Here is a 15,090-nt window from a genome sequence, read left to right on the forward strand (position 1 = left end):
CTACCATTAGTAGGACTCAAATAACTCCTCCTTGGGGCATAGAAAGGGGTCATGAAGTGAAAACATCTGTATGTCCCCACGTCAACCCCAGATGAATGTTCCAATATCCCAGCCCTAAATAGGGGCGCTAGGACTATTTTTAAGATGCCTGGGTTATTTTCCCTTCTATATTTTGTTGGTAAGGTCAGCCTGGGTTATTTTCCCTTCTATATTTTGTTGGTAAGGTCAGCCTGGGTTATTTTCCCTTCTATATTTTGTTGGTAAGGTCAGCCTGGGTTATTTTCCCTTCTATATTTTGTTGGTAAGGTCAGCCCAATTCTCACTTGGGTCCCATGAGATCCTACCGTACAGCTATTTCAGTAGCCGTTGAAGACTCAAAACATGTCTTCTGTGGAGAAAAGCAAAACGAGCCATGTTTCACACCATCTATCCAACTCCCGCTGAGAGCGTTGGCCCAGTAACCGAAAGGTTGTTGGTTCTGATCCCAGAGGTGACAAATTTGCCTATGTGCCCTTGAGCAAAGAATTGAACCCTATTCGCTCTGGATAAGAGCCCCTATTATATGACGGAAATGTTACAGGAAATCTCAAAGCCACAAATAGAACAACAGTGCTTCATAAAAAACGTGTCAAAAAGTATTGTTTTTCCCCCACATTCACTCCTAAAGAGAAGAAAATAACACGCCTGTTCTGATACACTGTGGTGGATTCACGGAGATCTTAAAGGTGCAGTGGGTTAGGAAGAGTTCCTCAGCAGTTCAACATCCAACTCCAATAGCATTCAACTAAAAGCTGGAACTGCATCCTCTTTGTTAACAACTGATTGAAACATCACACTCCCTCACAAATAAATAAAACTGCACCCTGGAACTAAAAGCAAGTCCAATATTTGGTCTAATACTGTATTGCAAATGATGTATTTAACTTAATGTTAAGATTCAACTCTACTCATACTGAAACGACCATCATTGAAATGAATAATACTCTGAATATATTCACTAACACAACGCCTATTAGAGTGCCACACACCTTTGGATAAGGAAAAATAACCCAAAACCCCTCAAGCTTTTCCAAGAGATCCTAAACCGTTCATAGGACACTTGTGCATCAGATGTGAATGTAACATTATCTTTGTAGATCCGGTTCCTGCATATTAACACTGATGAAGGACTGGGCTGACATTTCAAAATTAGTGGACAGAAAAGGAACAAGGTGAGCATGTATGTTTAAGTGTGTGTGTGTGTGTGTATGCTTAAGTGTTTGTGTGTGTGTGTGTATGTAAGTGTGTGTGTGTGTGTCATAGTGTCTTTTAGTAGACATATTGAGCACCGTTTTCAATTCCAGCTAGAGGAGTGAAAGACAATGTGCTGCAGTGACACTTGGGTTTTACCTGACACTGCAGCTTTAAAGACACACAGACAGGGATCAAAAGATTATTCCTCCTTTCCTAATCCCTTTTTCCTTTCCTCCCATATTTGCCATGTTACGGAGGAGGAGAGGAGACAGGAGGGAGAGAACATGTCACAGCTTCATTTTTGGTATAATACCTTTCAACACTATGTGAGGACAAACAGCTAAAGTTGCCTTTCAAATACAACTGGAATAAAATAAAAAAGTCAAAAGCTACTGGAATCAAGGATATAAACAGGTAGGGGAGAAAACTCCTGTTTGCTCCGGGTGACGGTTGATGATGGTACCCTGAGCAGTGCTGCCCCCTGTGGTAAGGATGAGTAAAGGCAGGCTGGCTGAGGGGTACCCTAGTGGTCAATCAAGGCAGAGCAAAAACTCTGTTCAGTTCTGCTTCTTACTCCCTCCCATGGCAGTGGTATCAAATAGCCCTCTGATCCAGAATTGCTATCAAGTGTTCACTTTGAATGTCTTTGAGGGGGATTTGGTCAGTTTGTTCAGCACTGTTGGCCTCTCCTCTTAGTGTTATGTGGGGGTTGGGGGGGGTCATGATGCGTGCTTGAACCACCAGCCATCTGCTGGGCTGGAGCAGGTTCCTAAACCTAGACTACCCCCTTTATTCCCCCTCCCTTTGAGACAGGTGATTCTAGAACAGTCTAGGTACCCTAGGACAACATTTGGGATTCAAACCTCCAACACAGAGCTTCACTGGGATGAGACCCGAAAGAAAACAAAATGGTGTCAAACTTTTCCAAAATGGAGGACAAAGTCTATGGATGAGAAGTTAGACAGGCATAAGTGGTGGTCAGAGACTCTGAAGCAAAACACCCAGGTCTGGGATCGGCTCTACTCTAATTTGAAATCCCTGCCGCCATTTTGGTCATCAGGGTCTTCAACACTGCGTGTGTCTTTGGGTGGTGTGTGTCATTACCCCTGACCAGACCTCACAGCGAAAGAAAACCAAACAGAAACGTTCCTCCTGGTGTGTTGGACCAGCACCTCTGGCTAACGGTCTGGTCCTGTATTCTAACAGTCTGAATAGACTTGAAGGCAGAGGTAACCTCCCCATAGGGGAGTCTTCGCAGTGGTCTGTGGAATGGTCTTTAGCATCTGTGTGACTGAGAGACAGAGAGAGCCCTTGTTCCCAGTCCCATCACCCCCGGTTGGTGGCTGGGTGGAGCTCAGGGGGAAGAGGCAGCACTGGACTGCGGCCCGGCAAGAAGCGGCCAGCTGGGGTATAGAAAATTGCCCACGCCTGACCTACAGCTGTGGGGGTGGAGAACCCCGCACATACGTGCACACACACACACACACACACACACACACGTTTGTTTTACTAACTTTGTGTGGACCAACACATTTATTCCCATTCAAAATCCTATTTTCCCTAACCCAAAACTTACCCTAACCTTAACCCCAAACCCTAAAAATAAACCTAACTCCTAACCTTCATTCTAACCTGAACCCCAATTGTAACTCTAAACCTAACCCCTAAGCTTAAAATAGCCCTTTTCTTTGTGGGGACTGGCAAAATGTCCCCAGTTGTCCAAATGGTCCTTGTGAGGACTTCTGGTCCCCAGTACAACCACAGACAATCATACAGAGGTGAGACTTGGCTCTCCCGTTATGGAGGGGTGGTAGGCTCATGGCCTCCTCAGTCTGAGGTTAGGAGGGGTCATGGAGGGGCGACAGCCTCAGGAGACGTGGGGTGAGGAGGACGGGTGTCTCCAGAAGCACCAGCCCCTCTTGGTGTGCTGCTTACGGAGGATCTCTTCCTCCCGCTGGCGCTCCTTCTGAGAGCGCAGGTAGCGATCCTCCTCCTTCAGGAACCACACTGGAGGCCACCTCTGCTTCTCAAAGTGCCTCTGGTTCTCTACACACACACAGAGACAGAGAGCGAGAGACAGAGACAGAGAGACAGAGAGACAGAGAGAGAGTGAATGAGAGAGAGAGACACAGAGACAGAGAGAGAGAGAATGAGAGAGAGAGAGAGAGAGAGAGTGAATGAGAGAGAGAGAGACAGAGACAGAGACAGAGAGAGAGAGAGAGAGACAAATAACATCAGAACAGGACGCAGGAGGGGAAAGTGTGAATATAAAGGAGGAAAAACAAATGTGAAAAAAACAAGTGAGAGGAGTGGAGGGGAATGGAGGACGAGAGTGGAGGGGGAGAGTGGAGGGGAATGGAGGAGGAGAGTGGAGGGGGAGAGTGGAGGGGAATGGAGGAGGGGAGTGGAGGAGGAGAGTGGAGGAGGAGAGTGGAGGGGAATGGAGGAGGGGAGTGGAGGAGGGGAGTGGAGGGGGAGAGTGGAGGGGAATGGAGGAGCGGAATGGAGGAGGGGAATGGAGGGGAATGGAGGAGGAGAGTGGAGGGGGAGAGTGGAGGGGAATGGAGGAGGGGAGTGGAGGAGGAGAGTGGAGGGGAGTGGAGGAGGAGAGTGGAGGGGAATGGAGGAGGGGAGTGGAGGAGGAGAGTGGAGGGGAATGGAGGAGCGGAATGGAGGAGGGGAATGGAGGAGGGGAGTGGAGGGGAATGGAGGAGCGGAATGGAGGAGGGGAGTGGAGGGGAATGGAGGAGGGGAGTGGAGGAGGGGAGTGGATGGTAATGGAGGAGCGGAATGGAGGAGGGGAGTGGAGGGGAATGGAGGAGGGGAGTGGAGGGGAATGGAGGAGCGGAATGGAGGAGCGGAATGGAGGAGGGGAGTGGAGGAGGGGAGTGGAGGGGAATGGAGGAGGAGAGTGGAGGGGAATGGAGGAGGGGAGAGGAGGGGAATGGAGGAGGGGAGAGGAGGGGAATGGAGGAGGGGAGTGGAGGAGAGTGGAGGGGAATGGAGGAGGGGAGTGGAGGAGGAGAGTGGAGGGGAATGGAGGAGCGGAATGGAGGAGGGGAATGGAGGGGAATGGAGGAGGAGAGTGGAGGGGGAGAGTGGAGGGGAATGGAGGAGGGGAGTGGAGGAGGAGAGTGGAGGGGAATGGAGGAGGGGAGTGGAGGAGGAGAGTGGAGGGGAATGGAGGAGCGGAATGGAGGAGGGGAATGGAGGGGAATGGAGGAGGAGAGTGGAGGGGGAGAGTGGAGGGGAATGGAGGAGGAGAGTGGAGGGGAATGGAGGAGGGGAGTGGAGGAGGAGAGTGGAGGGGAATGGAGGAGCGGAGGAGGGGAATGGAGGAGGGGAGTGGAGGAGGAGAGTGGAGGGGAATGGAGGAGCGGAATGGAGGAGGGGAATGGAGGAGGGGAGTGGAGGAGGGGAGTGGAGGGGAATGGAGGAGGAGAGTGGAGGGGAATGTAGGAGGGGAATGGAGGAGGGGAGAGGAGGAGGAGAGTGGAGGGGAATGGAGGAGGGGAATGGAGGAGGGGAGAGGAGGGGAATGGAGGAGGGGAGTGGAATGGAGGAGGGGAGTGGAATGGAGGAGGGGAATGGAGGAGGGGAGAGGAGGGGAATGGAGGAGTGGAGGGGAATGGAGGAGGGGAGTGGAGGGGAATGGAGGAGGGAGGTTGGGGATTGGAGGTGGGAGGGAAGTTGGGGATTGGAGGGGAATGGAGGAGGGAGGTTGGGGATTGGAGGTGGGAGGGAAGTTGGGGATTGGAGGTGGGAGGGGAGGTGGGGATTGGAGGAGGGAGGGGAGGTGGGGATTGGAGGAGGGAGGGGAACTGGGAAGGGAAGTTGGGGATTGGAGGACGGAGGGGAGGCGGGGATTGGAGGAGGGAGGGAAGTTGGGGATTGGAGGAGGGAGGGGAGGTGGGAAGGGAAGTTGGGGATTGGAGGTGGGACAGGCAGTACAAAACAAGCTAAGAATAATAAAAATGGATTAAACTTCTATATTGCTTTTCATAACAGACATACATCTCAAAGCACTTCTAAAGCAAAAAACAAACAAGCACTACATTAATATGAGTAATCTATCTATTGACATGGCGAGGGATGGAGGAGAGATGAGACAAGAGGGAGGAGAGATGAGACAAGAGAGATGGAGAGAAGAGAGAGAGGGCCTTGGTTTGTACCTGGAGACATGACCTTCATGTCTTTGGGGAACTTGCGACAAACGCTGTTGTAGTTGGTGCAGATGTGATGGAGACACCAGGCATAAAGCTGCTTGGCATTGTGGAACTGCCAGGGATGAATGAATAGGTGAGCAGTCCATCAAAAAGGTTTAAATGACAAGGAAGAACACCTCAAACTTTCTTACTTTACAAATAAGAAAGATGAACTTGAATGAGAAGTGGACAAATGGCTTTTTAAGACTAATGTCACCTGTCATTGTAGAACAGAGTTCTATATCGTTCAGGGATGTCAGTTACTATTTCACTGGAGGGAACATTCTATACCACCACGTACAGTATTACCTGTATTGCAGTAACAGTGTCTTCACTACAACTGTCACTGAGAATATACAGTGAGTAGTTGTAGATGAATTTGGAGACTCACCTGAGCCAACTCCAGGTAAGCAAGCACCTGTCCGTCAATGTCTACTCCCTTCACCAAACACTGGAGCAGCTCATCCACAACATGCTGCTCTGTGAGGGCAACGAGGCGTGGCAGACACAGCCGGTTGGATAGGACGATGAGCTCAATAGGCTCCCAGTCAGGACAGGCCGTCACCAGCCCACAGTATAGGAACTCCAACACCGCACGCATACAGGCACTACTGGTGTCAGGGATGGACACCTGGAGAGAAGGGGAGAGAGAGAAAGAGAGAAGGAGAGAGATGGAGAGAGAGAGAGAGAGAGAGAGAGAGAAACAGAGAGATGTAGAGAGAGAGGGAGACAGAGAGAGAGACGTAGAGAGAGAAATATTTACATTTAGTATGTCTTCCAGTAGTAATTTGTCTGTAACTCAAGTTTTTGATTGGAGCCCAACTGTGGTAAATTCAATTTATTGGACATGATTTGAAAAGGCACAACTGTCTATATAAGGTCCCACAGTTGACAGTGCATGTCAGAGCAAAAACCAAGCCATGAGGTCGAAGGAATTGTCTGTTGAGCTCCGAGACAGGATTGTGCCAAGGCACAGATCTGGGGAAGGGTACCAAACAATTTCTGCAGCATTGAAGGTCCCTAAGAACACAGTGGCCTCCATCATTCTTAAATGGAAGAAGTTTGGAACCACCAAGACTCTTCCTAGAGCTGGCCAACCCGGCCAAACTGAGCAATCAGGGGAGAAGGGCCCTGGTCAGGGAGGTGACCAAGAACCAGATGGTCACTCTGACAGAGCTCCAGATTTCCTCTATGGAGATGGGAGAACTTCCAGAAGGACAACCATCTCTGCAGCACTCCACCAATCAGGCCTTTATGGTAGAGTGGCCAGACGGAAGCCAATCCTCAGTAAAAGGCACATGACAGCCCGCTTGGAGTTTGCCAAAAGACTCTGAGACCATGCGAAACAAGATTCTCTGGTCTGATGAAATCAAGATTGAACTCTTTGGCCTGAATGCCAAGCTTCACGTCTGGAGGAAACCTGGCACCATCCCTACGGTGAAGCACGGTGGTGGCAGCATCATGCTGTGGGGATGTTTTTCAGTGGCAGGGAGTGGGAGACTAGTCAGGATCGAGGGAAAGATGAATGGAGCAAAGTACAGAGAGATCCTTGATGAAAACCTGCTCCCGAGCACTCAGGACTCAGGACTGGGGCTAAGGTTCACCTTCCAACAGGACAACAACCTTAAGCACATAGCCAAGACAACGCAGGAGTGGCTTTGGGACAAGTCTCTGAATGTCTTTGAGTGGCTCAGCCAGAGTCCGGACTTCAACCTGATCAAACATCTCTGGAGAGACCTGCAGTGATGCTCCCCACCCAACCAGCTTGAGAGGATCTGCTGAGAAGAATGGGAGAAACTCTCCAAATCCAGGTGTGCCAAGCTTGTATCGTCATACCCAAGAAGACTTGAGGCTGTAATCGCTGCCAAAGGTGCTTCAACAAAGTAGTAAGTAAAGGGTCTGAATACTTATGTAAATGTAATATTTTAGTTGTTTATTATTATTATTATTTTTAATTGCTTTGTCATTATGGGGTATGGTGTGTAGATCAATGAGGATAAAACCTAGGAGATGAAGGGTTGTTCGTCTCCAGTTGAGGAGTACTTTTTGAGCCTGCGAAAGATGAAAGTCCCGCCCTACCAGGGGGTCACTGACGCCATCTTGTTACCCCACTGGGCCTGCCCCTACAGATGGCATAGACGGCCTAGATGTCTTTGTGGGATAGAGCTGGAAGCAGAGCTGTGAAAGGGGCCGAGGAAAACACACCTCTGATTGGATCATGAGAAAAGAGTGTACGTATGCACACCCAAAACGGAGCAGGATCAACATGAAAGAACAGCTAATGTGTCTGCAAATAAGGACAATAAAACTACAGCTACAGAAAATAAGTTAATGTCCACTCACTGTCTGTGGCTCACTGTGTCCCACTCCAATAACATGGTCTGTCGTTGGAGCAGCACACAGGCTGACCAGAGCTACTCATACAGGCAGAGTGGGCCGGCTGGAGGTGCCCTAGACATCAGTAATTTTCCCGATGACACAACAGTGGTAGGCCTGATCACCGACAACGATGAGACAGCCTATGGTGAGGAGGTCAGAGACCTGACCGTGTGGTGCCAGGATAACAACATCTCCCTCAACGTGATCAAGACAAAGGTGTTGATTGTGGACTCCAAGAAAAAGAGGACTGAGCACACCCCCATTCTCATCGACGGGGCTAAAGTGGAGCAGGTTGGGGGATTCAAGATCCTTGGCATCCACATCACCAACAAACTAACATGGTCCAAGCACACAAAGACAGTCATGAAGAGGGCACAACAAAACCTATTCCCCCTCAGGAGACTGAAAAGAATTGCCATGGATCCTCAGATTCTCGAAAGGTTTTAAAGCTGCACCATCGAGAGCATCACTGCCTGGTATGGCAACTGTTTGGCCATACCAGGCACTACAGAGGGTAGTTCGTACAGCCCAGTACATCACCGGGGCCAAACTTCCAGCCATCCAGGACCTCTATACAAGGTGGTGTCAGAGGAAGGCCCTAAATATTGTCAGACTCCAGCCCCCCTAGTCATTTTCTACCGCACGGCAAACGGTACCGGAGCGCCAAGTTAAGGTCCAAGAGGCTTCTAAACAGCTTCTACCCCCAAACCATCTAATCAAATGGCTACCCAGACTATTTGCATTGCCCCCCCTCCCTTCTACACTGCTGCTACTCTCTGTTTATTATCTATGCATAGTCACTTTAATAACTCTACCTACATATACATATTACCTCAATTACCTCCACACCGGTACCCCCCTGTATATAGCCTCCACATTGACTCTGTACCGGTACCCCCTACATATAGCCTCGCTATTGTTATTTTACTGCTGCTCCTTAATTATTTCTTACTTTTATCTCTTACTTTTTATAGGTATTTTCTTAAAACCACATTGTTAGTTAAGTTTGTAAGTATTTCACCTGACAAAGACATTTCGATATGATATGTTGCCAGTCGGCCAAAGTGTGTTTCTCTCCTGAGAGGAGAGCAAACAAATGTACACTTATTCCCACAGCCACAAGTGACGGCCAAAGGTTTACGGGGACAATTTGGGGAGTGATAGAAAGAACTTCTGGGACTGTCGGACCATGGTAACTCCCTTTTCATCTTCTCCCCCTGCCCTCCCACAAACACATGCAGCATATAGATCATTTTAAAAACTACACCACCCTGGCCACTAGGTGTCACTAAAGTATAACTGTGGTTGGCTTCAGATAAAGTACAAACCAAGGCACATTTACATGTTCCTCCTTTAGCAGACACCCTTACCCAGAGCGATTTACAGGAGAAATTAGGGTTAACTGCCATGATCAAGGGGCATATAGACAGATTTTTCACCTAGTCAGCTCTGGCCCAATGCTCTTAACCAACGCTCTTAACTGCTAGGCTCTCTGCTGCCCTAGGTAGTGATTCAATTAAATGTTATTCTATGTTTTCAACCTTTCAGCCCAATTGGTTGTTCAAATGGTTGGAATAAAAAGGGACGAGACATTTTAAAGTCTCAGAGCAGTCTCAACACCACTATTGAGTATTGCCTTGTGGTTTAAGCTACAGTAGGAGGTGGGAAGAGCCATGGGACCCACAGGGGTCCTTCCTCAGTCCCAGGGGTGCCCCTCACCTGCCTGTCTCTGTGCCAATTAGGTGAATGTCAACCTGGCAATGACCCTTCATTATGGCAGAAAAGGTTGAGGTAAAGACACAGGTGGCCCGCTCCAGTTCAAAGCTCCTAAACACACACAAGTCCTTATTCCTCATCAGAATGGCATTCAAACCAAACTATCCAATCAGGGAGGGGTTTATTGAGTTCAACGTGATCTTTTATAGGTGGAAACGTGTGTGTGTGTGTGGGGGGGGGGGTGACTGACAAGGACACAGCAGGCTGCTGACACAGCAGATCGTAACAGTAGGACCAGAATAGAAGCGTTATCACAGCACCTCGTGAATACAAACAGTGACAGGCTAAAGATACGAATGAGAGAAATGAGAGAGGAGTGTGGTGAGAAGAGTCAGGGTGAAATGTGTTAAAGTAACTGTCCTGTGAAAATGTCACTTTTAAAAGCTCAATCTGTTAACCTGTACACAAATAATGTTGTTGACTCATCCTATACTCGTACTTGTGTCCAAAGTACAAATTAGAAAAAAAAACACCTCAAAAGCCTCATAGTGCCGAGCGACTAGTGCTTTTTGAGGTCGGTTCGGTTTCAGTTTGATTATTAAAAAATATTTACGTTCTCAATTTCGGTTTCAAATTTGTATTTAATCATGAAATGCATTATGAAATAATTACATACAAATTATTTTAGAGCTTTTTAATAGAAATTCCAAAGTAAAAAATAGTGAACATTCAATTGCCAAAACATAGAAAATATTCCATTCTCTGTCAGATCTACATTGGATAGACATCAATTGAAAAACAGGAAATTACATTGAAGTAATAAACGTTTTTAATTGATGACTTTATTATTTTTCATTCCTTAAAAGTAATCATCTCATCTCTGCTCAGGCAGTAGCAGCCAGACAATGTTCTCTCTGCTCCCCATACCGTACAGTCTTTAGGCTCAATATTTGCTTAATAAAAAACGACAACTTTCATTTCTCTCTAGAGAAACTGCACGTTGTGTTCACAAAAAAACAGAAAAAATAAGTTGTTTAATAGCCGGGAAAATAAAAACGAAATGTCGGTTAATCGCTCAGCACTAAAAGCCCCACCACAAATTTGTATCTCAAACAGACTGTTTAAAAAATGCTTGCTTTTTCCTCATAGAAGATGTCATGTTTTTGGCCGAGACGTCTCATTGGCTGAGCAGTCAAATCAGCTGTTTACTTGTCATGAATATTTTAATTGACCGGTATATGCCCACACCATTCAAACACAGAAAAGCTGCTTTTAAACATATGTAATAAACAATTAATGGAAGAAAAACGATTACACTAATATTGTAATTAACTATAGGTAATATTTCATAGAAATCTGGAAACACTGGACAGCTATTTTAAAGACAGATCGCACTGTGTTAGCTGATGGCAGACAGACAGTCTCAGTCCAACACACTCTGAAACAGAGGCCAGACAAGTCACAGTACACTACAGTACACCGATTGGTCCGAGACTCCCAAGGTCACACGCCTCTCCACGCCACTCTGATTCCTAGCCATGCCCACAACCATAGCCACATCTGTGTCACTCCAAGGGAGGCGTTGTCTATGCACCTCAAGGCCAGCCAGCTAAGCAGGGGAAGTGTTTGCTGCTGAGATTTTAAACACCACGATCATTGCTGCATCACTATGGAAATCTCTCACACAAAGACAAATGCTGGTTGGCCTCACATTGTCCAGAGCCTCAGTCTTTGTTAGATGTACTATGCCAACCAAACGCCATAAAGAGTGTCACAATGGGGACAAAGCCACACGGGTTACCATGGATACGACAACCTCTTAGCCTCCCAGTCTCCACCTTAGAGCACGCAGCACACCATGACCCTGTCCACTCCTCCCTCTCTGTGGACTCTGGCTGTAAGAGTATCCAGAAGGCCTGTCCAGCGTCCTGTTTCCTGGGGCTGCCTGCTTCCTGGCAGGGCCGTAACTCAAAGCCTGTGGGGCCTGGACTGTAACCGTACCTGGGGGATCCAGTTCTCCAGAAGGGCTCAGGCAGCGGACACCCACAGCATCGAGAGAAAACCTTCCCCTCCCTGGGAAGGTTGGCAGCAACGCCCTGGAAGAGTCTAGTCTTTCTAGAACCCGAGTCATCAGAGAGAAGCCGGGGGTAACTGGACACGCTGCAGGCTCAATGCCTGCATAGTTTCTCATGAGCGGCTCTCTAACATGAATGCATGTCATCTTACACCGTTGTCTTGGGGTCAAATGTCAAAGGAAAAAGATCTCTAAAAGCGGTCCCTTTAAGATACATATTGTCCTCTAGTCTACCACCTCTTGCAGTCTCAGCCTCCCTCCTCAGCCTCTTCTCCAGCCATCCGATGAGGCTGTGACGAGTGTGTTGATAACAGACAGGAATGTGGGCAGTATGTCTGGTTAGCTGTGATGTGATATTTTAATATTCTCACGCTGCCTCTTCTCCAACAAGTATGTGTAAAGAGGAAATGACAAGGGCCCTCAACCCAGAAAGTGCTGAGGTGAGCCGACTTCCTGCCGCATCTGCTCAGACGCGGAACCGTCTGACCTGCTCGCTTTGGAAGATGTTTCTGGCTGTGTGCAACGCCAGTACTGTACATATTGTTGGTTAGCATGGCAGTTGGCTGTGAGCCCCCAGGGGAGGCTTATAGTATAGTGTGCTTTCAACACAACCACGGGTGAAACACAGCTTTACAGATCACAGTGCTGGCCAGCCTCATGCACCCCCCACCCCACCTCTACAAACACACTTAAATACAACCCATCCTTACCGAATCTCTTTCACACTCTCACACTCACCTCCTTGATGTAGCTCTCCATGAAGGATCCGCGGAACATAGCGGCCATCCAGTCACAGCTGGAGATGAGCAGAGGCTTGTGGGCCGGCAGGTAGCCATCGTCCAGGCAGAACACCACATCTAAAACCGGAGAGGGAAAAGAGCACTCATCTCGGAGTGAACCACAGAGTCGAGGCTACAGAGGGGAAGACAGACGGACGGGGACACACGCAGACAGACGCACACAGAAACAGAGACAGGTAGACAGACCGAGATAAATGGAAAGGTAGACAGAGCTCTATTTGACACAGGGTGCAAGGGAGGGAGATGGAAGGACATAGTACAAAACAGAGTTGAGATACTAAGATTGAAACCTATATAGACTTTTGAAGCTGTTCGGATAGCTTGCATCCTACCTAACTACACTGTCTGTAAGGGCTTGGACTGTGGCTCTATTCTGTTTGGATACCCAAGGAATCAGTGTTGGGGAGTAGTGAACTACATTTAACTCCATTTGGCTGTAGCTTGGTAGTAGTTGAACTAAATTCAAATCTTGTTAGTGTTTTCAGTAGTTTAATTACTTTTTTTTGTAGTTTTGTAGCTAACTACTGGAACTACATACTAGTCTTTTTGCAAAAAAACAATATGGGTAAAGTAGGTAAGAATTTCCTTTTCCTTCATCAGACTGCCTAATTCTCACTTGAAACATTGTTTTTGTGTTTAATATGAGAAATGATATTCTGTTAATTAACATCTGACTACAGAGCGATTAAGGCAGCCCTCAGCACCTCTCTGATTCAGAGGGGTTGGGTTAAATGTGGAAGACACATTTCAGTTGAATACATTCAGTTGGACAACTGACTATGTTTCCTTTAAATGTTTTATTTTATTACATATGATAATTTTTCAGGAATTAGTTTGGACGTAGTGAACTACTTTTTCAAATTCATTCATTGCACGCAGAGTCAGAGTATATGCAACAGTTTGGGCCGCATAATTTGCCAGAATTTTACGTAATTTTGACATAACATTGAAGGTTGTGCAATGTAACAGGAATATTTAGACTTATGGATGCCACCCGTTAGATAAAATACGGAACGGTTCCTGAAAGAATAAAAGTCTTGTTTTCGAGATGATAGTTTCCGGATTTGACCATATTAATGACCTAAGGCTCGTATTTCTGTGTTATCATGTTATAACTAAGTCTATGATTTCATAGAGCAGTCTGACTGAGCGATGGTAGGCACCAGCGGGATCGTAACCATTCATTCAAACAGAACTTTCGTGCGTTTGCCAGCAGCTGTTTATGACTTCAAGCCTATCAACTCCCGAGATTAGGCTGGTGTAACCGATGTCAAATGGCTAGCTAGTTAGCAGGGTGCGCGCTAATAGCGTTTCAAACGTCACTCGCTCTGAGACTTGGAGTAGTTGTTCCCCTTGCTCTGCATGGGTAACGCTGCTTCTAGGGTGGCTGTTGTCGATGTGTTCCTGGTTCGAGCCCAGGTAGGAGCGAGGAGAGGGACGGAAGCTAAACTGTTACACTGGCAATACTAGAGTGCCTATAAGAACATCCAATAGTCAAAGGTTAATGAAATACATATGGTAGAGAGAGAAATAGTCCTATAATAACTACAACCTAAAACTTCTTACCTGGGAATATCGAAGACTCGTGTTAAAAGGAACCACCAGCTTTCATATGTTCTCATGTTCTGAACAAGGAACTTAAACGTTATCTTTCTTATATGGCACTTTTACTTTCTTCTCCAACACTTTATTTTTGCATTATTTAAACCCTATTGAACATGTTGTAAATAAATAAAAGTATCGTCCGATTAGTCGCTATCGGCTTTTTTTGGTCCTCCACTAATCGGTATCAGTATCTGCGTTGAAAAATCATAATCGGTCGACCTCTAACATATAGATTGAATACGACTCTCACCTTGTGAGAAACGCTATAGCCAACATGCACACAGACCGAAGAACCCAGACAAAAGTGATACACAGAAACGCATAGGAATGGGCATGGCACACATAAGGACAAACGGATAAATGCTCAGCAACACATGTTTAGAGCAATGACACCAAATGGACTCATTTGATGGAGGACACCAGGATACACAAACACAGATATTGCATATAGGAAAAACAATATAATGACCATAGATCCAGACGTGTGAATCCACACACACACACACACACACACACACTAGAGAATCTCTGATGACGCAGCAATTGGAGGCAGTGTGTTTACCAGCGAAGGTGCCCTTGCTAAGGCACTCTTTGATGCGGTTGGCTCGGCGGACGTGGAAGGCCTTGGTGATCTCCTGATTCATGAAGCTCTCACGATTCAGCACATTGGCCACCATCATCCTCAGGTCAAACACCTCCAGCAGCTCAGCAATGGTGGCCACCTGCATCAGATCCCCACGGCCCTCATCCAAACTGCCTGTGTACAGGTACTGCAGCACCGCCTGAAACCACCACACAGTTGAAATATAATCACCCTCTCGACCTATCGGAATCGAGTATTAGCTGTGGTATAAATCAAGTGAATAAACACCACTTGAGGTGTATGGATTCACTTCAGTCTAATAACCTTTCATTAGAATTCTGCATCTTTGCTTCCCTAAAATGTGTTATGGTTATGCCGACCAGTAGAGGGCACTCTTCAAAGTGCTCTAAGAAGATGCTACAGTCCTGGAGCAGTATAGGATAGGAATAGGTGTGTGTACAGTATAGGGAATGAAAACCTCACGGTGAGCTGGTT

General features: G+C 47.1%; 1 protein-coding gene across 4 annotated transcripts in view; it reads right to left on the minus strand.

Annotated features, from left to right (window-relative positions):
• Positions 1 to 493: 493 nt before the first annotated feature.
• Positions 494 to 15,090, minus strand: part of rhobtb4 (Rho related BTB domain containing 4) — a 59,977-nt gene continuing 45,380 nt past the window's right edge. For all 4 annotated transcript variants that reach the window (XM_036979425.1, XM_036979426.1, XM_036979424.1 and 1 more), the window contains 5 exons: positions 14,575 to 14,794; positions 12,346 to 12,464; positions 5,830 to 6,069; positions 5,406 to 5,511; positions 494 to 3,279 (listed from right to left, as the gene is read on the minus strand). In XM_036979425.1, the coding sequence (XP_036835320.1) occupies positions 3,101 to 3,279; positions 5,406 to 5,511; positions 5,830 to 6,069; positions 12,346 to 12,464; positions 14,575 to 14,794 (864 nt within the window). In that variant the 3' untranslated portion in view covers positions 494 to 3,100. The remainder of the gene's footprint in view (positions 3,280 to 5,405; positions 5,512 to 5,829; positions 6,070 to 12,345; positions 12,465 to 14,574; positions 14,795 to 15,090) is intronic.

This window comes from Oncorhynchus mykiss, chromosome 6, assembly GCF_013265735.2.
Source record: "Oncorhynchus mykiss isolate Arlee chromosome 6, USDA_OmykA_1.1, whole genome shotgun sequence".
Lineage (NCBI taxonomy): Eukaryota > Metazoa > Chordata > Actinopteri > Salmoniformes > Salmonidae > Oncorhynchus > Oncorhynchus mykiss.